The sequence below is a fragment of the Arachis hypogaea genome, chromosome 4, assembly GCF_003086295.3.
Source record: "Arachis hypogaea cultivar Tifrunner chromosome 4, arahy.Tifrunner.gnm2.J5K5, whole genome shotgun sequence".
Classification (NCBI taxonomy): Eukaryota; Viridiplantae; Streptophyta; class Magnoliopsida; order Fabales; family Fabaceae; genus Arachis; species Arachis hypogaea.
Genome location: NC_092039.1, coordinates 46,215,387 through 46,241,814, shown reverse-complemented (window position 1 = coordinate 46,241,814; position 26,428 = coordinate 46,215,387). Strand labels below are relative to the sequence as shown.

At 35.9% G+C, this 26,428-nt stretch overlaps 1 protein-coding gene and 1 non-coding gene across 2 annotated transcripts; both read left to right on the top strand.

The window, feature by feature from the left end:
- The first annotated feature begins 1,685 nt into the window (after nt 1–1,685).
- On the top strand, nt 1,686–4,592 carry LOC112794283 (cytochrome b5-like). Its single transcript, XM_025836366.3, has 3 exons — nt 1,686–1,828; nt 3,283–3,349; nt 4,013–4,592. The coding sequence occupies exons 1-3, from the start codon at nt 1,742–1,744 to the stop codon at nt 4,285–4,287; spliced, it is 429 nt and encodes a 142-aa protein (XP_025692151.1). The 5' UTR covers nt 1,686–1,741; the 3' UTR covers nt 4,288–4,592.
- Nucleotides 4,593–20,462: 15,870 nt separating this feature from the next.
- LOC112798720 (small nucleolar RNA R71) lies at nt 20,463–20,566 on the top strand. The gene has a single exon (XR_003200318.1). It is a non-coding gene; the product is annotated as a small nucleolar RNA R71 (small nucleolar RNA).
- The last annotated feature ends 5,862 nt before the right edge of the window (nt 20,567–26,428 follow it).

The following is a 26,428-nucleotide window of genomic DNA, read 5'->3' as shown; positions in this document are numbered from 1 at the left end:
ACATACTCATTACGTATGGCAACCATGTTAACCTTCTTGGTTAAAACTCTCTAAGAAGATTCCAAATGGACATTGAATCTAGAAAACACCAATAATAAGTAATAAGAATTTATTAACCAAACTCTCTGAATCAATGAAACAATATAAATTTGTTGCTATCAATTATAACCTAATAGCTTTATAAAACCACAAATGGATTGATAGACACCAAGAATGAAACTTATGTCTCAACTACTATTTTCATAATGCTCAAATATTCTAAGCAAATTTAGCACAAAATCAATATAATTTCAAATTGCATAGACCTTCCATTTTAAAGAGTTACTATTTGTAATAAGATTTTTCAGAAGATTTCTTATTAACATGCAGATCTTTTCTAGTTTCCAATGAACTGTTGCGTTCAAAATATAAAATACTGTTCAAAATTAACTCATAATTAAATCAACTGAACTTGTTTGTCTTGATCACTTCTAGTATATTTTCTGCAAACTCAAGAGAGAATAAGTTACCAAGTACAAGATATGCAGGATTGCTCCAACCGTAGCATTTTCTAGCAAATCGCCCTTCAAAACCAAACATATTATAATTCTGCATACTTACATTAGGGGATAAAATTAATGGGAAAAGCACATATAATTAATAATATGTAAGAGAGGGAAATCACCCAAGCTCCTGAACATAATCCACCAAATCCATCGCATTTGTTATTCCCATTATTTAATGATTCTGTAAGAATGGTAAACCAGATATCCTCTCCTCCTATCATTATGGTTCGAAACTGTTATCATTGTCAAAGGTTAACAGATTATCAAATTAATACATGCCAGATAATTAAATCTACTAATATATCAACATTTAGAACAAGTTTAAGAATTTGATCTGCCACCAGGCAGCCATTATTAAGACTTTGAATGGTAGGTTCATCAACATCATATAGCACCGAACCATGTGAGATATCCAAGTCTATATGCATTTGAAAATTCAGTAGCATTATTAACATGAAAAAACTCTAATACTATATTCATCACGAGGATAATTTACTAATAAATATATAGTAATTATAAGTATTAAAGATTTTTAAAGTAAGTCAATTCAATAATTATATTTCTATATGTATTAATATTTTATATGTAAATAATTTAATAAATAAAATTTATTAATTTTCATTCAATAAATAATATATATTGTTAATCTAACCAAATTATGAATGTCCTAATTTTAGATTCTATAAGTAAAAACAAGTTGAATTTAAATTACTCATAAAATGTATATCTTATTATTATATTCTTTTTTATATATAATATGCATTTCTAGTTTTAATAGAGGACACTACCATAGTTGATAAAATTCAAAAACTTGTTCTTTTATAGAAAAAATAAACAACAACAATAATCATAATTCATGATGGTATTTTGTTGAATATACCCACGTATTCCCAACCATTATTAGAACCCTCCTAATTTGTATGCTCTACGAAGAAAAATAATAAATCTCGTTACTCGTCACATGTATAAAATGTTGAAATAGGATCTTCAAAGAGCTAGTTGGTGACGTAGCCATTTCTCACCCCTCATCATAAGCCTTATAACCAATCATCGAAAATCATTGCTATTCTGACCGTCCTGCATGTTCCTCGCATCATTAAAAAGCTTCTTACCACAACATAAAACCATAATATTGGACAATCATCAAATTCTTCGTACCAATAGACAATATTGAATTGATTGCTCTCCTTAGACAAATGAGTGGGGAGCGTAAGGTCTACACTTTTGCTGAAGTATCTCAGCACAAAACCTATAATGATTGTTGGCTTATCATTGATGGCAAGGTACATAATAATCTAATTAATTCATGAATGCAAATTTGGTTGTTTGAATGAATTTTGATTTTGTTTGTGACCTTTGAATCTTGGTTTGCTGTTCTCATATTTATCTAAAATATTTTTCAGAAAATTTAGGTAGAATGGATTTATGCAATGTTGAGTTTAATTCGATGAGATGAACATTCTATCATTGTCATTCAATTTGTTGCATTTCTATCGGATGAACATCTTTCAGTTTTCCTAAACACTTTATCTTCGTAGATATTTTGAGATTGATTATTTTTGCTCGTCGTAACAACTAATTTCTTTTGGAATTGCCATTTATCAAAATGGTTCTTATAGTTAATTGAACAATAAGAAGGATAATGAAGACAATGTGATAATTCTTCTTCAATCGGAGCTTTTGAACACATTGATTATTAAAAAGGAATATACCAATGATTATATGTCGTCCTCCCTTTACGTAAGGTTTTTTTTCTTGGTTTTATATGAATTTTTGCATCAATTCATTTTGTCGTATACTGAAATTTTTTTCTTTCATAAAAAATTTTAAATGTTTAGATCATAAAGTTCTAATACGATATTATGAAATTACTTAATCTAAAAATATTAAACTAATAAAAAAATTACATAAATAATTATATATAATGCTCATTTTATAATTATTAATGGGTATCCAATTTTGCTTTGTCTCTATATTCAAGAAATCATAACTGGGTTGGCATTTTTATAATTCCCTACCAATATATAAACAATAACAACTAAAATATAATGAAATGAAATGAGTGTCACCTCTTTGTTAAAATATTCACGGAGTGCATTGAATAGAAAACAAGTTCCACATTATGTTTGATTGTTTGTGTGCATTTGATCATGTTGTTAGGCCTTGAGGCATTTTTATGATAATATTTTAATGCATGAGATAAATTTTTGTCATGACAAATTTGCAACTAGTTTGAAAAGTTGTCCTATACTACTAATCTCAACACAAAAAGCCAAATGTTTAGAAAGTCATTTTATGAAATGGTAGATTTTGGGAGTATCTTTGATTGTTCGAAGTCAGTTTGAACACCTTGTTTTACGCCAAGAATTTATAAAAGATTGTTAGTTCATAAATATTTATAATGTTTGAGATTAAATAAGATAATAGTTTGCCTCACTTCAAATAAAAAAAATTAACTATATACATGTTTAATATTTGACTAAAATATCTATATGCCTAATTGGTACTAAAAACAGAATAAGAATCTAATATAGATGTAATAACCATTTAGGAATATACATGTTTTAGAGTTTGCAAATGTGTTTTTGTCTATCATTTCTCAATAATTAATATTCGTTATACATATTAGTATCTTCATCATTTATGGCTAATTTAGTTAGTGATAGCTTGTTTCCCTAGTGACTTCCATCAATATGTTTTTTTCCATTTAATTTATAACAATTATCTTTGAAAATAGGTTTACGATGTCACGAAATTCTTAGATGATCACCCTGGTGGAGGTGATGTGGTTGTGTCTTCCACAGGTATTATGAAAATCTCTCAAATTAATGCACTTAATAATTTACATCACCCTTCATTGTCTCTCTATAGCTACTGTGATTATTTACAAGATGTTTGCATGCAAATCATATTTAATTTTGACTTTTGATAATAGAGTGCCATTTAATATTTGAAAGATTTTAGTTTTGATGAAATTATTTTTAAATGAATAAAATAATATTGGCAACCCGTAAGAATTAAAAAAAATATCGAATTAATAAAGTTTGTCAAATTATTAGAGTAAATATTTAAATTAGTTTCTAAAAAATTTTAAATGAGACATTTTGATCGCAATAAATTTTTCACTAAAAGTATTCGAAAATTACTTTCGTAAGACATATTAAGTTTTCAAATAAATCCCTAATAAATTTTATTATAAGATAATTAAATTTTGAAAAATATTACAATAAGATAAATTAATCTCCATTATAAATATAGAAAGGATTAATTTGTCCAATAAAAATAATTCTAAAGAACGTATAAACAACAAAAATTTACTGATATCAAACCATCCAATTTAAAATATTTTGGAACTAATTCAGATATTTATTCGTTAGCATTTTTAAGTAACTAACTTCATCTTTCTTTTATGTGTGAAAATAGTAATTTATCGTTTTTTATTAATCCAAATATCATATTGCATACAGCAAAAGATGCAACCGATGATTTTGAGGATGTTGGTCATAGTAAGAATGCAAGAAAAATGTTGAATGACTACTACATAGGAGACATTGATTTGTCCACCATGAAATCTGCTGGGGCTAAGTCTCCTCCATCTTCTAAACATGCTCAACCACCTCAATCGTCAACGAGGATATCATCATCATCATCAAACTTAACTGCCAAGATCCTCCAGTTTTTGATTCCCTTGATTATCTTGGGTTTGGCATTTGGTGTTCGTTTCTACAAGAAATCAGAATAAGCAATACTAAAATGGCACTTTGAATAGATATGGTTGAAAATAATATTTTTTGTTTTTAACTAAACGTGAAAGTTTTTCTTTTTATTTTCAACATTTGTTTTGAACTACAATTACCAGGAAGCAATATGTATGTATCATTCATGTTTTTTCACTGTCACTTTTCAGCTTCCTTATTTTCCAGTCTTACTCTGTTACTAATATGCTACTAGAATAGTCTACGTTGTCCACAGTTCTAGTAGTATGTACAAGATTTTAAGATGTATGTGTATATGTTTCTACTAGAATAAATATTGGATGTTTCCATATTTGAGTTTTAGATGTTTTTTGAAATCCAGCATCTTGGCATTATAGCAACGTTCTGATCTTAGTATCATATAATACAGTGCAACTATAGGTATCTATTAAATTCTTCTATTTTTTATTTATTTTAAAATTTAAATAAATAATTGCAATAAATTCATACATAGATTTGATGTTCTAAATACTTTGTCTTCGATATTTAAAATAATCAATTTGAAAATATATTAAATTAAATTTAAAATTCAAAATTATATCATCATAAAATTTAAAAATACATAATTATTATCAAAATCAAATATCACCAAAATTCTTATTTCAAAATGAATGTGTTTCTCCCATCTTTCGATTCATTTAATTTTATGGAAAAAAAGTTTATGGGATAAGTTTTGGATGCGTTTTAAAAATATTATATTTATTATTTTAGATATATTTTGAGAATATTTAAAATACTACATTAAATATCTACAATACATCCAAAACAAAACTATGCTTCAAAATATGTTTTAAATGATTTTAATGTGTCATTATTTTATTTTTGATGATGAAGATGACAAAAAATACGGTAAGTTGAAAAATAAAAATGAATAAATGAAAAGAATAAAACTAACCACTTTTTTTAAAAGAAGAGAGAAAAAAATATAACCTCCACAATGGGTGAAAAAAGAAGTTACATGATGTGTTCTATTTTTATACAAACTTATAATATGAATCTATTAAAAAATATTACACTTAATAAATTAAATTTAAAGATTGATTAATAGATGATTGTTAAAGGATGAATAACATTTCTCCATATAATAATGGCATAACATCTATTTTTTTTTTGATGCTCTAAGTCCAAAAAGAAATTCAAATTTTTTTAAGCTCTTTATTCAATAAATACATTGACAATTTAATGTTTAATGTGCCAATATAAAATTTATCAATTATATTAGGTGTACACTAAAATTAGTCATTAAAATTAGATATTAGTGTAGAATTCACATTAAAATACAAAATATACATTAAAAATGAGTTAAGCTATACATGTATTTTGTAACAATTAAAATTTTCTGTAATGACCCAGATTTTTGAAAAATCTAAATATAAATAAGTTATGATTTATTTTATTAAGTTTGAGATTTTTATTATTTTATTTTTAGAACATATTTTATTAAGAATAATTAAATTGATTTTTTGATAATTAAATTAATTAGAATTTTTATATAATTTTTATTATAATGAGATATTTTGAGAAAAGATAAGATAATGATCATCATCATCATCATCATCATCATCATCATCATCATCATCATCATCATCATCATCATCATCATCATCATCATCATCATCATCATCATCATTATTATTGATATTTTATTTTTAGCCGCTTTAATTAAAATAAGAATTTATTTAATAATATTATTATCGAGCTCAAAATCTGCCGGTATGAGTAAATATCAGTACTCTTCGGTGAACATAGCTTTGCTAATGTTTCATCATACACTACAAGAAAAAGCATTTTTTTCGACACCAAAAATCGACGGCTATTTCTGCCGTCGATATTTTTCGACAGTTAGCTGTCGATATTGTCAAAAAACATAATAAAAAATAAAATATTAAAATCGATAGTCAGGCCATCCATATTTTTATAATGAATTAACCTTAATACCATTATCGTCACACTGTCGACAAACGAGAAGCAGAAAATACTTTTATTTTAAAATCGACGAACACAACATCGATTTTAATATTTAAAATATCGATAACATTTACCATCGATAAATATAAACGATCTAGATTGCTTACTAAAATCAAATTAATGGTGTAGATTTAAGGTATAAAATAAACGTGCAGAGTGTTGCTTTTTTTTTAAATTAAAATCGACAAATTTGCCGTCAATTTTTATCACTAAAGTCACAAATAACCATGTCTACTTCCCGCGTCCAAAGTTTAGAACCCAATTACCCCAAATTTCTCATTTCATCCCCAAATTCCCCAATCACCAAAAACACAATTCCCCTTGTTCTACCCTAAATTCAGGGTTGCGCCACCGTTATTCTCCGCTGCTGTCATTTTCCTCTGTCAGGGTTACGCCGCCGTCGCTCTTCTTGCTCGAGCCGCTGCCACGATCTGTTCTTACTGTGCCTCTGTCGCTCCTCAAGTTGGCGCCACTGTCTCTCCTGTTGCTTGTGCTGCCGTCGCTCCTCCTACATTGGTCCTTCTCCGCTTTCTCTTACGCGTCTTTTCTCTCTCAATCGAATTCACAAGAACTTTTTCTGTAACTGTTACTGAATTTCTAGATTCCATTGTCTTGTTTCTCTTTTAGGTTAGATGAACTATACAGTTCAGAAATTTTTATTAACTTGGAATATTTGTGCTATGAGGATCATCAATTTAGAAAAACTAATAATGCACATTTTCTCATTCTTGTATATCTTCTTTATTTCTTTCAAGTTTATAGGTCAGTTCAATGTTGTTGTTGTTGTAGATGGGGCTAGGAGCACCTCTTTCAATACAATCGCTATCCAAAGCAGCTGATAATTATAGGATAGTGCACGTGGTATAAGTCGGTGAATGAGGCGCAGTTATTATGGGCTCTCAACATGACTTATAAGTTTTGGTAACAAAATGTTTGCTTAGTTTTTCTGTTTATTATCTTGATTTTAGGTGGTTTCATTTTAGATGTATGTGAATAATTACTTAGAATAGTGACAATTTTGTGCGAACTAGTGGAATCATGACCTTGTAAAATATAAGTTACCGAATTTGGTTTAAAGAAAACATTGAGCTAACCTTTTGGTCGCTAGTGTCCGGGTTTAGCTAGTGGCATGCTTGCTGATCTTTAATCTAGTCAAGTATTGTAAGAAAATGTGTAGCTAAGAATGCATGATTCACATTTGACTATTTCTAATTAGCTTATTTGGTGTAGGCTTAATGGCGCACGAAATTGTATTCACATTTTTGCAACTCCGCGCAACTAACCAGTAAGTACATTGGGTCGTCCAAGTAATAAACCTTACGCGAGTAAGGGTTGATCCCATAGAGATTGTTGACTTGAAGCAAGCTATGGTTATCCAGAAAATCTTAGTCAGGCGGATTCAAATGGTTATGAGGTTTTGATAATTAAAAGATGAATAAAACATAAAATAAAATAAAGATACTTATGTAATTCATTGGTGGAAATTTCAGATAAGCGTTTGGAGATGCTTTGTTGCTTCTGAACCTCTGCTTTCCTATTGTCTTCATCCAATCATGCGTGCTCCCTTCCATGGCAAGCTGTATGTTGGTGGATCACCATTGTCAATGGCTACCATCCGTCCTCTTAGTGAAAATGGTCCAGGTACGGTTTTTGCACGGCTAATCATCTGTCGATTTTTGCACACTGTCATTGCGCCCAACATTCGTGAGTTTGAAGCTCGTCACAGTCATCCCATCCCAGATCCTACTCGGAATACCACAGACAATGTTTAAACTTTCCGGATCTTAGGAATGCTGCCAATTGGTTCTAGCCTATACTACGAAGGTTCTAATCTTACGGATTTGAATGCTCTGTTGTCAGGAGAGGCGAGTCAAATCCATGGATCAGAGACCCAAGAGATTATACTCCGGTTGTCGTCCAATGACTACGTTGAATATCATGTAGACCGCTTGTGGTTGTCAGGCACGCGAATCTTGGCTAAGTGAGTAACGAAGATAGTGGGTGATTGTCATGGGTCACCCCTTCATTCTGACTTAACTGAATTAAGAACGAGGGTATATCTTGGAGAAGAAGTACGCGTGAATTGAAAGAGAAACAATAGTACTTGCATTAATTCATGAAGAACAGTAGAGCTCTGCACTTTAATCTATGGGTGTAGAAACTCCACCGTTGGAAAATACATAAGAGAGAAAGGTCTAGGCATGGCCGAATGGCCAGCCTCCCAAATGTGAAAAAATGGCATAAGCTAGGGATTACAAAAAATAAGTAACTGAGTGTAGATAGTGCAGAAATCTACTTCCGGGGCCCACTTTGTGTGTATTTGGGCTGAGCTTTGAAGCTTTCATGTGCATAGGTGATTCTTGGAGTTAAACGCTAGCTTGGATGCTGGTTTGGGCGTTTAACTCCAGTTCTGGTGCTAGTTCCGGCGTTTAAAGCTAGAAAAGGGTCTCTGGTGGGCATTTGGACGCCAGTTTGGGCCGTCAAATCTCAGGAAAAGTATGGACTATTATAAATTGCTGGAAAGCCCAAGATGTCTACTTTCCAACGCAATTGAGAGCGTTCCAATTGGGCTTCTGTAGCTCCAAAAATCTACTTCGAGTGCAGGAGGGTCAGAATCCAACAGCATCTACAGTCCTTTCTCAGTCTCTGAATCAGACTTTTGCTTAGGTCCCTCAATTTCAGCCAGAAAATACCTGAAATTACAAAAAAACACACAAACTCATATTAAAGTCTAGAAATGTGATTTTTGAATAAAAACTAATAAAAATATATTAAAAAGTAACTAAAACATACTAAAAACTACCTAAAAATAATGCCAAAAAGCATATAAATTATCCGCTCATCACAACACCAAACTTAAATTGTTGCTTGTCCCCAAACAACCAAAAACAAAATAGGATAAAAAGAAGAGAATACACAATAAATTTCAAAATATCAATGAAGCTTAGTTCTAATTAGATGAGCGGGAATAGTAGCTTTTTGCTTCTGAATAGTTTTGGCATCTCACTTTATCCTTTGAAGTTTAGAATGATTGGCATCCATAGGAACTCAGAATTCAGATAGTGTTATTGATTTTCCTAGTTTAGTATGTTGATTCTTGAACAAAACTACTTATGAGTCTTGGCCGTGACCTTAAGCATTTTGTTTTCCAGTATTACCACCGGATACATAAATGCCGCAGACACATAACTGGGTGAACCTTTTCAGATTGTGACTTAGCTTTGCTAGAGTCCTCAGTTAGAGGTGCCCAGAGTTCTTAAGCATACTCTTTTTGCTTTGGATCATGACTTTAACCACTCAGTCTCAAGCTTTTTACTTGGACCTTGATGACACAAGCACATGGTTAGGGACAACTTGATTTAGCCGCTTAGGCCATGATTTTATTTCTTTGGGCCCTCCTATCCACTGATGCTCAAAGCCTTGGATCCTCTTCACCCTTACCTTTTAGTTTAAAGGGTTACTGGCTTTTTGCTCTTGCCTTTTGGTTTAAAGAGCTATTGGCTTTTTCTGCTTGCTTTTTCTTTTTCTTTCTTTTTGTTTATTTTTCGCCATTTTTTTCGCAAGCTGTATTTTTCACTTCTTTTTCTTGCTTCAAGAATCAGTTTTATGATTTTTTAGATTATCAATAACATTTCTATTTTTTCATTATTCTTTCAAGAGCCAACAATTTTAACATTCATAAACCTCACTATAAAAAATATGCACTGTTCAAGCATTCATTCAGAAAACAAAAAGTATTGCCACCACATCAAAATAATTAAACTAATTTCAAGATAAAATTCAAAATTCATGTACTTCTTGTTCTTTTGGAAATAGAAACATTTTTCATTTAAGAAAGGTGAAAGATTCATGGAACATTCTTAGCTTTAAGACATAGACACTAAACACTAATGATCATGTAATGAAGACACAAACATAGTCAAAACATAAAGCATAGGAAACAAAAAATAGAAGAACAAATAACAAGAAAATTAAAGAACAGGTCCACCTTAGTGACGACGGCTAGTTCTTCCTCTTGAAGACCCTATGGAGTGCTTTAGCTCCTCAATATCTCTTCCTTGCCTTTGTTGCTCTGCTCTCATGGCTCTTTGGTCCTCTCTGATTTCATGGAGGATAATGGAGTGCTCTTGGTGCTCCATCCTTAGTTGCTCCATATTGGAGCTCAAATCTCCTAAAGAGGTGTTAAGTTGCTCCCAATAGTTGTGTGGAGGAAAATGCATCCCTTGAGGCATCTTAGGAATTTCTTGATGAGGAACTTCCTCATGCTCTTGTTGGGGTCCATGAGTGGGCTCTCTTGTTTGCTCCATCCTCTTTTTAGTTATGGGCTTGTCCTTTTCAATGTGGATGTCTTCCTCTATGGCAATTCCGGCTGAATTGCATAGGTGACAGATGAGATGAGGAAAGGCTAACCTTGCCAAAATGGAGGGCTTGTCAGCCACCTTGTATAGTTCTAGAGGTATGATTTCATGAACTTCTACTTTCTCTCCAATCATGATACTATGGATCATGACAGCCCGATCCACAGTTACTTCAGACCGATTGCTAGAAGGAATGATAGAGCGTTAGATGAACTCCAACCATCCTCTAGCCATGGGTTTGAGGTCAGGCCTTCTTAGTTGAACCGACTTGCCTTTGGAGTCTCTCTTCCATTGGGCTCCTTCCACACAGATGTCCATAAGGACTTGGTCCAACCTTTGATCAAAGTTGACTCTTCTAGTGAAAGTATGAGAATCTCCTCTCATTATTGGCATGTTGAATGCCAACCTCACAGTTTTCAGACTGAAATCCAAGTATTTTCCCCGAACCATTGTGAGCCAATTCTTTGGATTCGGGTTCATACTTTGATCATGGTTCTTAGTGATCCATGCATTAGCATAGAACTCTTGAACCATTAAGATTCTGACTTGTTGGATAGGGTTGGTGAGAGCTTTCCAACCTCTTCTTCACACTTCACGTTAGATCTCCGAATATTCACTCTTTTTGAGCATGAAAGGGACCTCGAGGATCACCTTTTTCTTGGCCACAACTTCATAGAAGTGGTCTTGATGGACCTTTGAGATGAATCTCTCCATCTCCCATGTCTCGGAGGTGGAAGCAACTGCCTTCCCTTTCCTCTTTCTAGAGGTTTCTCTGGCTGAAGGTGCCATTAATGGTTATGGAAAAACAAAAAGCAAAGCTTTTTCCTACACCAAACTTAAGAGGTTTTCTTGTCTTCGAGCAAAAGAAGAAAGAAGGGAGTAGAAGAAGAAGAAATAGAGGAGATGGGAGTGTATGAGTAGTTCGACTAAGGGGGTGAAGAAGTGTTTGTGATGTGTGAAATTGAGGGTGGTAAGGAGGGGTATTTATAGGGTAAGGGAGAGAGGTAATTCGTGTGAGAATGGGTGGGTTTGAGAGGGAAATATTTTGAATTTGAATGGTGAGGTAGGTGGGGTTTTATGTGGGGTTTTTGGGGAAGAGTGGATGGACGTGAGTGGTGGAGAGATTATAGGGAAGAGGGTAGGATTTGATAGGTGAATGGTATTTGGGGAAGAGTGTTATGGAAAGGTGTGAAGAGGAGAGAGAGTGAGTTTGGGTAGATGGGGGTCCTGTGGGGTCCACAGATCCTGAGGTGTCAAGGATTTCTCATCCTTGCACCTTTTTGGCATTTTAACGCCCTTCGTGTGCCATTCTGGCGTTTAACGCCAGCTCTGCTGCCTTTCCTGGCGTTAAATGCCAGTCTGGCTACCATTTCTGGTGTTTAACGCCCAGAATACTTCTTGGTGCGCGGAATTGCAATCACACTTTTGCAACTCTGCACAACTAACCAGCAAGTGCACTGGGTCGTCCAAGTATTACCTTACGTGAGTAAGGGTCGATCCCACGGAGATTGTCAGGAGATTAATAATAAAAATGATTTTGTTTGTGAAAAGTAAAAGAGCATGAAAAGAATGGTACTTGTTATTCAATAATAGAGAGCAGGTTGAGGTTTTGGAGTTGCTCTGTCTTCTGAATTTCTGCTTTCCTACTGTCTTCTTCTTCCAGAAATGCATGTCCCTTCCATGGCAGGCTGTATGTTAGTGGATCACCGTTGTCAATGGCTACCATCCGTCCTCTCGGTGAAAACAAGTTCTTTACGATTTCGTGCATGGCTAATCATCTGTCGGTTCTCACTTGTGTCGGAATAGGATACATTTATCCTTTTGCACACTATCACTGCGCCCAACATTTGCGAGTTTGAAGCTCGTCACAGTCATCCCATCCCTGATCCTACTCGGAATACCACAAACAAGGTTTAGACTTTCCAGATCTCAAGAATGCTGCCAATTGGTTCTAGCCTCTTCCACGAAGGTTCTGATCTCACGAGTTTGAGTGCTCTGTTGTCAGGAGATGCAGGTCAAACTCATGGATTAGAAACCCAAGAGATACGCACTCAAGCTGTCGCCCAATGACTACGTTGAGCTCATGTAGAACAGAAGTGGTTGTCAGGCACACGTTCATAAGTTAGGGAATGATGATAAGTGTCACGGATCATTACATTCTCCATGTTGAAATACGAGTGAGTATCTTAGAATAGAAACAAACGTGATTGAATAGAAAACAGCAGTAATTGCATTAATCCATTGAAATACAGCAGAGCTCCTCACTCCCACCTATAGGGTTTAGAGGTTCATACTGTAGAAGATAAAATAGGATTTGTCAAAATGTCATAAGTTGCAAAATAAATCTCTAAAAGTAATTTTATACTAAACTAGTAACCTAGGTTTACAGAGAATGAGTAACTAGATGTAGAGAGTGCAGAAAACCACTTTCGGAGCCCACTTGGTGAGTGTTTGGGCTGAGCTTCCTAGCTTTCACGTGCATGTACCGTTTCTGGAGTTAAACACCAGCTTGGATGCCAGTTTGGGCGTTTAACTCCAGCTTTGGTGCCAGTTCTGGCGTTTTACGCCAGAAAAGGGTCTATAGTGGGCGTTTAAACGCCGGTTTGGCCCATCAAATCTCAGGCAAAGTTTAGACTATCATATATTGCTGGAAAGCCCAAGATGTGTACTTTTCAACGCAATTAAAAGAGCACCAATTGGGTTTCTGTAGCTCTAGAAAATCCACTTCGAGTGCAGGAGGGTCAGAATCCAATAGCATCTGCAGTCCTTTTTCAGCCTCTGAATCAGATTTTTGCTCAGGTCCCTCAATTTCAGCCAGAAACTACCTAAAATTATAGAAAAACACACTAACTCATAGTAAAATCTAGAAATGTGATTTTTGCATAAAAATTAATAAAAATATCACAAAAAGTGACTAAAACCTGTTAAAAGTTACATGAGAACACTACCAAAAAGCATATAAAATATCCACTCATCATAACACCAAACTTAAATTATTGCTTGTCCCTGATGCAAGCAGAAATTGGCGAATTAAAAAATTATTAAAATATATATGTTGCAAGTATAGTTCTTAACTCGCCAGAAATCAACTTATCAATTTAGAAAGGTGTCACAGAAATTTAAAGTTAAAATACTGGGAGTATGAATCCCAGGTCGTCTCCCAACGAATTGCAGAAAAGTGTGCTATTTTATTAATCAGATGTTTTCAAAAAGGTTTGAGTTGAGTAAACAGGAAATTAAATTGGAGAATTTGAATAATGTGAATAAAAGCCTTGACTGGGAGTTGATTTGTTGGAAGCCCCATTATTGTTGAATTACTCTCTAGATTAATTGATAATTAAAGGTTATCCCATTTAGTTATCTCTTACTAGGTAAGTGAAAGTCAAACAAGTTAGAATGCTATGTCCGTTCACGAGTTGCAACCCACTTAATTAAAAGGGATTGGTATTAGTGACTATAGGGCAATCCAACAATAAACCCAATTACATTCTTTCTTTTAAGCCTTCCAACTCAAGGGTTCCTTTCAATCAACTCCCCATCAAGTTAGGGAACTACTTGCTCATTGTGAATGTAAAATTCATAACATATGAAAGGAAATTGAAGAAAGACATTGTAAATAAAAATCAAAATAATCAATTAAAAATAAATGTAATCCTTGTATTAAATAATCTTAAAAATATTCCAATGGTAAAATTAAGCAAAGCAAAGGACATGGAAGAGTAAAGCCAAGTAAAGAAAACGAACTGGAATGATGAAGTCTTGATGAGGTAATAACTCTTCTCAGTGTCCCAATGCAAAAAGTAGTAGAAAAAATAAAATCCTAAGGACTATGAATGTGTAGAGAGAAAAACCTAGAGGAGGAGTAAAAAATAGATCTAAAACTAAAACTGTGTAGAATGAATTGTTGTTCTGGTTTCTGCATGTTCTCTGGCTCTAGTCTGCTGTTCTGGGCTAAAAACTGGGTCAAAATAGGGTCTAAAATGGCCCCCAGCGAATTCTGTAGATTATGCAGATCGCGCACGTCACGCGATCGCGTCATCCATGCGGACATGTCATTCGCGTTTTCCCTGCCACGCGTTCGCATCGTCCACTGGTGGACGAAATCGTGATCACTGTTCTTTAAGTTGTATGAAATCATTATTGTGGCACCAGTTGTTATCACAACTTCGTTCAACTAACCAGCAAGTGTACTGGGTCGTCCAAGTAATAAACCTTACGTGAGTAAGGGTCGATCCCACAGAGATTGTTGGTATGAAGCAAGCTATGGTCACCTTGCAAATCTCAGTCAGGCAGATTAAAGGGTAATTGTGATTATTGGAATAAATAATAAAAAGGAATAATAAAAGGGATAGAATACTTATGCAGATTCATTGGTGGGAATTTCAGATAAGCGGATGGAGATGCTGTAAAGCCCAGGGACGCCTGCTCTCCTACTGCTTCTACTCAATCCTTCTTACTCCTTTCCATGGCAAGCTTTGTATAGGGGTTCACCATCAACTGTGGCTACTTTCATCCTCTCGGGAAAATGGTCCTATGCGGTTGTCAGTCGCACGGCTAATCGTCTGGAGGCATCACCCATGGCTGATGGCTACATCCCATCCTCGCAGTGAAAACTAATGCTCACGCACTCTGTCACAGTACGGCTAATCACCGGTTGGTTCCCGCTCCTACTGGAATAGAATCCCTTGATTCTTTTGCGTCTGTCACTAACGCCCAGCAGGTTACAAGTTTGAAGCACGTCACAGTCATTCATTACCGGAATCCTACTAGGAATACCACAGACAAGGTTAGACTTTCCGGATTCCCAGGATCCTACTCGGAATACCACAGACAAGGTGAAACTTTCCGGATCCTCATAAATTCCGCCATCTATCTAGCTTATACCACGAAGATTCTGTTGGGGAATCTAAGAGATACACATTCAAGCTCTGTTGCATGTAGAACGGAAGTGGTTGTCAATCACGCGCGTTCATAAGTGAGAATGATAATGAGGGTAATCTGACTCATAACATTCATCATGTTCTTGGGTACGAATGAATATCTTGGAATAAGAATAAGAGAGATTTGAATAAAAGATAATAGAATTTCATTAATACTTGAGGTACAGCAGAGCTCCACACCCTTAATCTATGGTGTGCAGAAACTCCACCGTTGAAAATACATAAGTAAAAGAGGTTCAGGCATGGCCGAATGGCCAGCCCCCCTAACGTGATCAATGATCTCCTAAGATGAAGAATAAAACAAAACTGAGACCAAAGATGAACGTGGTCAAAAGACATCTAATACAATAGATAAATGTTCTATATATACTTAGACTAGCTCCTAGGGTTTACATGAGTAAGTAATTGATGCATAAATCCACTTCCGGGGCCCACTTGGTGTATGCTTGGGCTGAGCTTGATTAATCCACGAGCTGAGGCTTCTCTTGGAGTTGAACTTCGAGTTATGACGTGTTTTGGGCGTTTAACTCCGGATCATGACGTTTTTCTGGCGTTTAACTCCAGACAGCAGCTTGTACTTGGCGTTCAACGCCAAGTTACGTCGTCATTCTTCGAATAAGGTATGGACTGTTATATATTGCTGGAAAGCTCTGGATGTCTACTTTCCAACGCCGTTGAGAGCGCGCCAATTTGAGTTCTGTAGCTCCAGAAAATCCATTTCGAGTGCAGGGAGGTCAGATTCCAACAGCATCAGCAGTCCTTTTGTCAGCCTTCTTCAGAGTTTTGCTCAAATCCCTCAATTTCAGTCAGAATTTACCTGAAATCACAGAAAAACACACAAACTCATAGTAAAGTCCAGAAATGTGAATTTAACATAAAAACTAATGAAAACATCCCTAAAAGTAGCTCAAACTTACTAAAAACTATATAAAAACAATGCCAAAAAGCGTATAAATTATCCGCTCATCACAACACCAAACTTAAATTGTTGCTTGTCCCCAAGCAACTGAAAATCAAATAGGATAAAAGAAGAGAATATACTATAAAGTTCAAAATATCAATGAATATTAATTTAATTATATAGCGGGACTTGTAGCTTTTTGCTTCTGAACAGTTTTGGCATCTCACTTTTTCCTTTGTAGTTCAGAGTGATTGGCGTCTTTGGGAACTTAGAATTTGGGATAGTGTTATTGACTTTCCTAGTTAAGCATGTTGATTCTTGAACACAGCTACTTATGAGTCTTGGCTGTGGCCCTAAGCACTTTGTCTTCCAGTATTACCACCGGATACACAAATGCCACAGACACATAACTGGGTGAACCTTTTCAGATTGTGACTCAGCTTTGCTAGAGTCCCCAGTTAGTGGTGTCCAGAGCTCTTAAGCACACTCTTTTGCTTTGGATCACGACTTTAACCACTCAGTCTCAAGCTTTTCACTTGGACCTTCATGACACAAGCACATGGTTAGGGACAGCTTGATTTAGCCGCTTAGGCCTGGATTTTATTTCCTTGGGCCCTCCTATCCATTGATGCTCAAAGCCTTGGATCCTTGCTTCCCTTGCCTTTTGGTTTTAAGGGCTATTGGCTTTTTCTACTTTGCTTTTTCTTTTTCTTACTATTTTTTTTTCGCCATTTTTTTTCACTGCTTTTTCTTGCTTCAAGAATCAATTTCATGATTTTTCAGATTATCAATAACATTTCTCTTTGTTCATCATTCTTTCAAGAACCAACAATTTTAACACTCATAAACAACAATATCAAAAGACATATGCACTGTTCAATCATTCATTCAGAAAACAAAAAGTATTGTCACCACATCAATATAATTAAATTAAATTCAAGGATGAATTCGAAATTCATGTACTTCTTGTTCTTTTGAATTAAAAAATTTTTCTTTTAAGAGAGGTGAAGGATTCATGGAATTATTCATAATCTTTAAGGCATGGTTACATACTAATGATCATGAAGTAAAGACACAAAACATAATTTAAACATAATATTAAAAACCGAAAACAGAAAGAAAATAAAGAACCTGGAATGAATCCACCTTTAGTGGCGTCTTCTTCTTGAAGGACCAATGATGTTCTTCAACTCTTCTATGTCCCTTCCTTGCCTTTGTTGCTCCTCCCTCATTGCTCTTTGATCTTCTCTTATTTCTTGGAGAATGATGGAGTGCTCATGATGTTCCACCCTTAATTGCTTCCAATATTTGTGTGGAGGACAACTTATCCCCTGAGGTATTTCAGGGATCTCTTGATTTGCAGCCACATGTTCTAACCAACTGAGCTATTCCAGCTTATATATAAGTCTTTCCATCTCCCAAGACTCAGAGGTGGAAGCTTTTGTCTTTCCTTTGAGGTTTCTCTGGCCTTAGGTGCCATTAATGGTAATGGAAAAGCAAAAAGCTATGCTTTTACCACACCAAACTTTAAAATATTGCTCGCCCTCGAGCAAGAAAAGAAAGAAGAGAAGAAGAAGAAGAAGATGGAGGTGAGTGAGGGGAGATGGATTCGGCTACATGGGTGGGGTTGGGTGGGAAAGAGAATTTGAATTTTATGAGGGTAGGTGGGGTTTATGGGGAAGAGGAGGTAGATGTAGGTGGTGAATGAAAAACAGAAGGGATGACCATGAATGGAAAGAGAGAGGGCGAGGTAGGTGGGGATCCTGTGAGGTCCACAGATCCTGAGGTGAAAAGAAATACCATTCCTTCACCATATAGGCATGTAAATTGCCTCCATGCATCATTCTGGCGTTCAAACGCCCATTGGTGCATGTTCTGGGCGTTAAACGCCCATGTAATGCATGTTTCTGGCGTTGAACGCCAGTTTCATGCTTGTTACTGGCGTTCAGCGCCAGTTTGTCCTCTCTGTGCACCTTCCTGGCGTTTAACGCCAGGTTGTTGCTTGTTTCTGGCGTTCAGCGCCAGAATGGTGCTCTGTTCTGGCGTTGAACGCCAGCCAGATGCATCTTACTGGCGTTAAACGCCAGCCCGTGCGTCCTCCAGGGTGAAAAATTTTTTTCTTCTGTTTTTGACTCTGTTTTTAATTTTTTTGATTTTTTCGTGACTCCTCATGATCATGTACCTAATTAAACACAAAAATAACAAAGAAAAAAAATAAAATAAAATTAGATAAATAAAATTGGGTTGCCTCCCAACAAGCGCTTCTTTAATGTCAATAGCTTGACAGTGGCTCTCATGGAGCCACAAGGTGATCAGGTCAATGTTGTATAGTCCCAACACCAAACTTAGAGTTTGGATATGGGGTCTTAACACCAAACTTAGAGTTTGGTTGTGGCCTCACAACACCAAACTTAGAGTTTGACTATGTGGGCTCTTCTTGACTCTGAACCGAGAGAAGTTCTTCATGCTTACTCTCTTCTGTCACAGAGGGATGGCCATGTGCCTTAAACACAAGGTAGGCCCCATTCAATTGAAGGACTAACTCACCTCTGTTGACATCTATCACAGCTTCTGCTGTGGCTAGGAAAGGTCTTCCTAGGATGATGGACTCATCATCTTCCTTCCTAGTGTCTAGGATTATGAAATCAGCAGGGATGTAAAGGCCTTCAACCTTTACTAACACGTCCTCTACTGTCCCATAAGCTTGTCTTATTGACTTATCTGCCAATTGTAATGAGAACAAGGCAGGTTGTACCTCAATGATCCCCAGCTTCTCCATTACAGAGAGTGGCATAAGATTTATCCCTGATCCCAGATCACATAGAGCTTTTTCAAAGCTCATGGTGCCAATTGTACAAGGTATTAAGAATTTGCCAGGATCTTGTTTCTTTTGAGGTAGAGTTTCCTGAATCCAAGTATCTAGTTCATTAATGAGCAAGGGAGGTTCACTTTCCCAAGTCTCATTACCAAACAGCTTGGCATTCAGGTTCATGACAGCTCCTAAGTATTGAGCAACTTGCTCTCCAGTCACATCTTCATCCTCTTCAGAGGAAGAATAGTCTTCAGAGCTCATGAATGGCAGAAGGAGATTTAATGGAATCTCTATGGTCTCTGTATGAGCCTCAGATTCCTTAGGATCCTTAATAGGAAACTCCTTCCTGCTTGAAGGACGTCCCAGGAGGTCCTCCTCACTAGGATTTTCGTCCTCCTCCTCCCTAGTGCATTCGGCCACTTTGATCAAATCAATGGCCTTGCACTCTCCTTTTGGATTCTCTTCTGTATTGTTTGGGAGAATATTGGGAGGAGTTTCAATGACTTTCTTACTCAGCTGGCCCACTTGTGCCTCCAAATTTCTAATGGAGGATCTTGTTTCATTCATGAAACTGAAAGTGGCCTTTGACAGATCAGAGACAATATTGGCTAAGTTAGAAGTGTTTTGTTCAGAATTCTCTGTCTGTTGCTGAGAAGATGATGGATATGGCTTACTATTACTCAGCCTATTGCGTCCACCATTGTTAAAGCCTTGTTGAGGCTTTTGTTGATCCTTCCAGGAGAAATTTGGATGATTTCTCCATGATGGGTTATAGGTGTTTCCATAAGGTTCACCCATGTAATTAACCTCTGCCATGGCAGGGTTCTCAGGATTATAAGCTTCTTCAGAAGCTGCCTCTCTAGTACTGTTGGATACATGTTGCAATCCATTCAGATTTTGAGAGATCATGTTGACCTATTGAGTCAACACTCTGTTCTGAGCCAATATGGCATTCAGAGCATCAATTTCAGGAACTCCTTTCTTCTGAGGTATCCCATTATTCACGGAATTCCTCTCAGAGATGTACATAAACTGGTTGTTTGCAACCATGTCAATGAGTTCTTGAGCCTCTTCAGGCGTTTTCTTCAGGTGAATAGATCCACCTGCAGAATGGTCCAATGACATTTTCAAAAATTCAGAGAGACCATAATAGAATATATCTAATAGGGTCCATTCTGAGAACATGTCAGATGGACATCTTTTGGTCAGCTGCTTGTATCTTTCCCAAGCTTCATAGAGGGTTTCACCATCTTTTTGTTTGAAGGTTTGAACATCCACTCTCAGCTTGCTCAGCTTTTGAGGAGGAAAGAATTTATCTAAGAAGGCAGTGACTAGCTTATCCCAAGAGTCCAGGCTATCCTTAGGTTGTGAATCCAACCATATTCTAGCTCTGTCTCTTACAGCAAAAGGGAAAAGCATGAGTCTGTAGACTTCAGGATCAACTCCATTCGTCTTTACAGTCTCACAGATCTGCAAGAACTCAGTTAAAAACTGATAAGGATCTTCAGATGGAAGTCCATAAAACTTGCAGTTTTGTTGCATCAAGGCAACTAGTTGAGGCTTAAGCTCAAAGTTATTGGCTCCAATGGCAGGAATGGAGATGCTTCTTCCATCAAACTTGGACGTTGGCTTTGTGAAGTCACCAAGCATTCTCCTTGCATTATTATTATTATTATTTTCGGCTGCCATCTCCTTCTCTTGTTCGAAAATTTCTGAAAGGTTGTTTCTGGATTGTTGTGATTTAGCTTCTCTTAATTTTCTCTTCAGAGTCCTTTCAGGTTCTGGATCAACTTCAACAAGAGTGCCTTTTTCCCTGTTCCTGCTCATATGAAAGAGAAGAAAACAAGAAAAGAAAGAGGAATCCTCTATGTCACAGTATAGAGATTCCCTTATGTTAGTAGAAGAAGAAAGGGGTAGAAGAATCCAAATACAAGGGATATAAGAAGTTCGGATTCTTAGATGAAGAGAGATGAAGAGAAGTGTTAGTAATTAAATAATTAAATAGAAGAAGAGAGGAGAGGGAGAGGATTTTCGAAAATAATTTTTGAAAATAGGTTAGTGATTTTCGAAAATTAAAGACAAAATATAATTAAAATTAAAATTTAAAACAAAAAGAATTTTTGAAAAAGAGAGGGAGAATTTTCGAAAATTAGAGAGGGAAAAGTAGTTAGATGGTTTTGAGAAAGATAAGAAACAAACAAAAAGTTAGTTAGTTGATTTGAAAAAGATTTGAAATCAAATTTTTGAAAAAGATAAGAAGATAAGAAGTTAGATAAGATATTTTGAAATCAAATTTTGAAAAGATAAAATTTTTGAAAAGATAAGATAAAAGATAAAAAGATTTAAAATTTAAAATTACTTACTTCACTAACAAGAAACTACAAGATAGGATTCTAGAATTTAAAGATTGAACCTTTCTTAACAAGAAAGTAACAAACTTCAAATTTTTGAACCAATCACATTAATTGTTAGCTTAATTTTCGAAAATTTGATAAAAAGATAAGAAAAAGATTTTAAAAATATTTTGAAAAATAATTTTGAAATTTTCGAAAATGATAAAAAAATGAAAAGATATGATTTTGAAAAAAAGATTTTGAAAGATAAGATTTTTAAAATTGAAATTTTGACTTGACTTGTAAGAAACAACTAATTTTAAAAATTTTTGACCAAGTCAACCCAAAATTTCGAAAATTTGGAGGAAAATAAGGAAAAGATATTTTTTGATTTTTTTGAATTTTTAATTATGAAAGAGAAAAACAACAAAAATATTCAATGCATGAAATTTTTAGATCAAAACAATGAATGCATGCAAGAATGCTATGAATGTCAAGATGAACACCAAGAACACTTTGAAGATCATGATGAACATCAAGAACATAATTTTGAAAAATTTTTGATGCAAAGAAAACATGCAAGACACCAAACTTAGAAATCTTTAATGCATGAAAAATATGAATGCAAAAATGCACATGAAAAACAACAAAAGACACAAAACAAGAAATCATCAAGATCAAACAAGAAGACTTGTCAAGAACAACTTGAAGATCATGAAGAACACCATGAATGCATGAATTTTCGAAAAATGCAAGAAAATTTTTAAAGCATGCAATTGACACCAAACTTTAAAATTAACACAAGACTCAAACAAGAAACACAAAATATTTTGATTTTATGATTTTCTAATTTTTTTGTATTTTATTGATTTTTCGAAAAACATTTTTGAAAAACGAAAAATAAAAGAAAAATTTTGAAAAAGATTTTTGAAAAGAAAATTACCTAATATGAGCAACAAGATGAACCGTCAGTTGTCCATACTCGAACAATCCCGGCAACGGCGCCAAAAACTTGGTGGACGAAATCGTGATCACTGTTCTTTAAGTTGTATGAAATCATTATTGTGGCACCAGTTGTTATCACAACTTCGTTCAACTAACCAGCAAGTGTACTGGGTCGTCCAAGTAATAAACCTTACGTGAGTAAGGGTCGATCCCACAGAGATTGTTGGTATGAAGCAAGCTACGGTCACCTTGCAAATCTCAGTCAAGCAGATTAAAGGGTAATTGTGATATTGAATAAATAATAAAAAGGAATAATAAAAGGGATAGAATACTTATGCAGATTCATTGGTGGAATTTCAGATAAGCGATGGAGATGCTGTAAAGCCAGGGACGACTGCTCTCCTACTGCTTCTACTCAATCCTTCTTACTCCTTTCCATGGCAAGCTTTGTATAGGGGTTCACCATCAACTGTGGCTACTTTCATCCTCTCGGGAAAATGGTCCTATGCGGTTGTCAGTCGCACGGCTAATCGTCTGGAGGCATCACCCATGGCTGATGGCTACATCCCATCCTTGCAGTGAAAACTAATGCTCACGCACTCTGTCACAGTACGGCTAATCACCGGTTGGTTCCCGCTCCTACTGGAATAGAATCCCTTGATTCTTTTGCGTCTGTCACTAACGCCAGCAGGTTACAAGTTTGAAGCACGTCACAGTCATTCATTACCGGAATCCTACTAGGAATACCACAGACAAGGTTAGACTTTCCGGATTCCCAGGATCCTACTCGGAATACCACAGACAAGGTGAAACTTTCCGGATCCTCATAAATGCCGCCATCTATCTAGCTTATACCACGAAGATTCTGTTGGGGAATCTAAGAGATACACATTCAAGCTCTGTTGCATGTAGAACGGAAGTGGTTGTCAATCACGCGCGTTCATAAGTGAGAATGATAATGAGGGTAATCTGACTCATAACATTCATCATGTTCTTGGGTACGAATGAATATCTTGGAATAAGAATAAGAGAGATTTGAATAAAAGATAATAGAATTTCATTAATACTTGAGGTACAGCAGAGCTCCACACCCTTAATCTATGTGTGCAGAAACTCCACCGTTGAAAATACATAAGTAAAAGAGGTTCAGGCATGGCCGAATGGCCAGCCCCCCTAACGTGATCAATGATCTCCTAAGATGAAGAATAAAACAAAACTGAGACCAAAGATGAACGTGGTCAAAAGACATCTAATACAATAGATAAATGTTCTATATATACTTAGACTAGCTCCTAGGTTTACATGAGTAAGTAATTGATGCATAAATCCACTTCCGAGGCCCACTTGGTGTATGCTTGGGCTGAGCTTGATTAATCCACGAGCTGAGGCTTCTCTTGGAGTTGAACTTCGAGTTATGACGTGTTTTGGGCGTTTAACTCCGGATCATGACGTTTTTCTGGCGTTTAACTCCAGACAGCAGCTTGTACTTGGGGTTCAACGCCAAGTTACGTCGTCATTCTTCGAATAAAGTATAGACTATTATATATTGCTGGAAAGCTCTGGATGTCTACTTTTCAACGCCGTTGAGAGGGCGCCAATTGGAGTTCTATAGCTCCAGAAATCCATTTCGAGTGCAGGGAGGTCAGATTCCAATAGCATCAGCAGTCCTTTTGTCAGCCTTCTTCAGAGTTTGCTCAAATCCCTCAATTTCAGTCAGAATTTACCTGAAATCACAGAAAAACACACAAACTCATAGTAAAGTCCAGAAATGTGAATTTAACATAAAAACTAATGAAAACATCCCTAAAAGTAGCTCAAACTTACTAAAAACTATATAAAAACATTGCCAAAAGCGTATAAATTATCCGTCATCACAACACCAAACTTAAATTGTTGCTTGTCCCCAAGCAACTGAAAATCAAATAGGATAAAAGAAGAGAATATACTATAAAGTTCAAAATATCAATGAATATTAATTTAATTACATGAGCGGGACTTGTAGCTTTTTGCTTCTGAACAGTTTTGGCATCTCACTTTTTCCTTTGTAGTTCAGAGTGATTGGCGTCTCTGGGAACTTAGAATTTGGGATAGTGTTATTGACTTTCCTAGTTAAGCATGTTGATTCTTGAACACAGCTACTTATGAGTCTTGGCTGTGGCCCTAAGCACTTTGTCTTCCAGTATTACCACCGGATACACAATGCCACAGACACATAACTGGGTGAACCTTTTCAGATGTGACTCAGCTTGCTAGAGTCCCCAGTTAGTGGTGTCCAGAGCTCTTAAGCACACTCTTTTGCTTTGGATCACGACTTTAACCACTCAGTCTCAAGCTTTCACTTGACCTTCATGACACAAGCACATGGTTAGGGACAGCTTGATTAGCCGCTTAGGCCTGGATTTTATTTCCTTGGGCCTCCTATCCATTGATGCTCAAAGCCTTGGATCCTTGCTACCCTTGCCTTTTGGTTTTAAGGGCTATTGGCTTTTTCTGCTTTGCTTTTTCTTTTTCTTACTATTTTTTTTCGCCATTTTTTTTCACTGCTTTTTCTGCTTCAAGAATCAATTTCATGATTTTTCAGATTATCAATAACATTTCTCTTTGTTCATCATTCTTTCAAGAACCAACAATTTTAACACTCATAAACAACATATCAAAAGACATATGCACTGTTCAATCATTCATTCAGAAAACAAAAAGTATTGTCACCACATCAATATAATTAAATTAAATTCAAGGATGAATTCGAAATTCATGTACTTCTTGTTCTTTTGAATTAAACATTTTTCTTTTAAGAGAGGTGAAGGATTCATGGAATTATTCATAATCTTTAAGGCATGGTTACATACTAATGATCATGAAGTAAAGACACATAACATAATTTAAACATAATATTAAAAACCGAAAACAGAAAGAAAATAAAGAACCAGGAATGAATCCACCTTTAGTGGCGTCTTCTTCTTGAAGGACCAATGATGTTCTTCACTCTTCTATGTCCCTTCCTTGCCTTTGTTGCTCCTCCCTCATTGCTCTTTGATCTTCTCTTATTTCTTGGAGAATGATGGAGTGCTCATGATGTTCCACCCTTAATTGCTTCCAATATTTGTGTGGAGGACAACTTATCCCCTGAGGTATTTCAGGGATCTCTTGATTTGCAGCCACATGTTCTAACAACTGAGCTATTCCAGCTTATATATAAGTCTTTCCATCTCCCAAGACTCAGAGGTGGAAGCTTTTGTCTTTCCTTTGAGGTTTCTCTGGCCTTAGTGCCATTAATGGTAATGGAAAAGCAAAAAGCTATGCTTTTACCACACCAAACTTTAAAATATTGCTCGCCCATCGAGCAAAAAAGAAAGAAGAGAGAAGAAGAAGAAGATGGAGGTGAGGAGGGGAGATGGATTCGGCTACATGGGTGGGGTTGGTGGGAAAGAGAATTTGAATTTTATGAGGGTAGGTAGGGTTTATGGGGAAGAGGAGGTAGATGTAGGTGGTGAATGAAAACAGAAGGGATGACCATGAATGGAAAGAGAGAGGGCGAGGTAGGTGGGGATCCTGTGAGTCCACAGATCCTGAGGGAAAAGAAATACCATTCCTTCACCATATAGGCATGTAAATTGCCTCCATGCATCATTCTGGCATTCAAACGCCCATTGGTGCATGTTCTGGGCGTTAAACGCCCATGTAATGGCATGTTTCTGCGTTGAACGCCAGTTTCATGCTTGTTACTGGCGTTCAGCGCCAGTTTGTCCTCTCTGTGCACCTTCCTGGCGCTTTAACGCCAGGTTTTTGCTTGTTTCTGGCGTTCAGCGCAGAATGGTGCTCTGTTCTGGGTTTTTGAACGCCAGCCAGAATGCATCTTACTGGCGTTAAA

What these genes read in the sequence shown, in the direction of transcription:
- LOC112794283 (XM_025836366.3), top strand. Translation starts at nt 1,742, where the DNA reads ATGAGTGGGGAGCGTAAGGTCTACACTTTTGCTGAAGTATCTCAGCAC. An exon ending in GGCTTATCATTGATGGCAAG is followed by an intron (nt 1,829 to 3,282) that starts GTACATAATAAT and finishes CTTTGAAAATAG; the next exon opens with GTTTACGATGTCACGAAATT. An exon ending in TGTGGTTGTGTCTTCCACAG is followed by an intron (nt 3,350 to 4,012) that starts GTATTATGAAAA and finishes TATTGCATACAG; the next exon opens with CAAAAGATGCAACCGATGAT.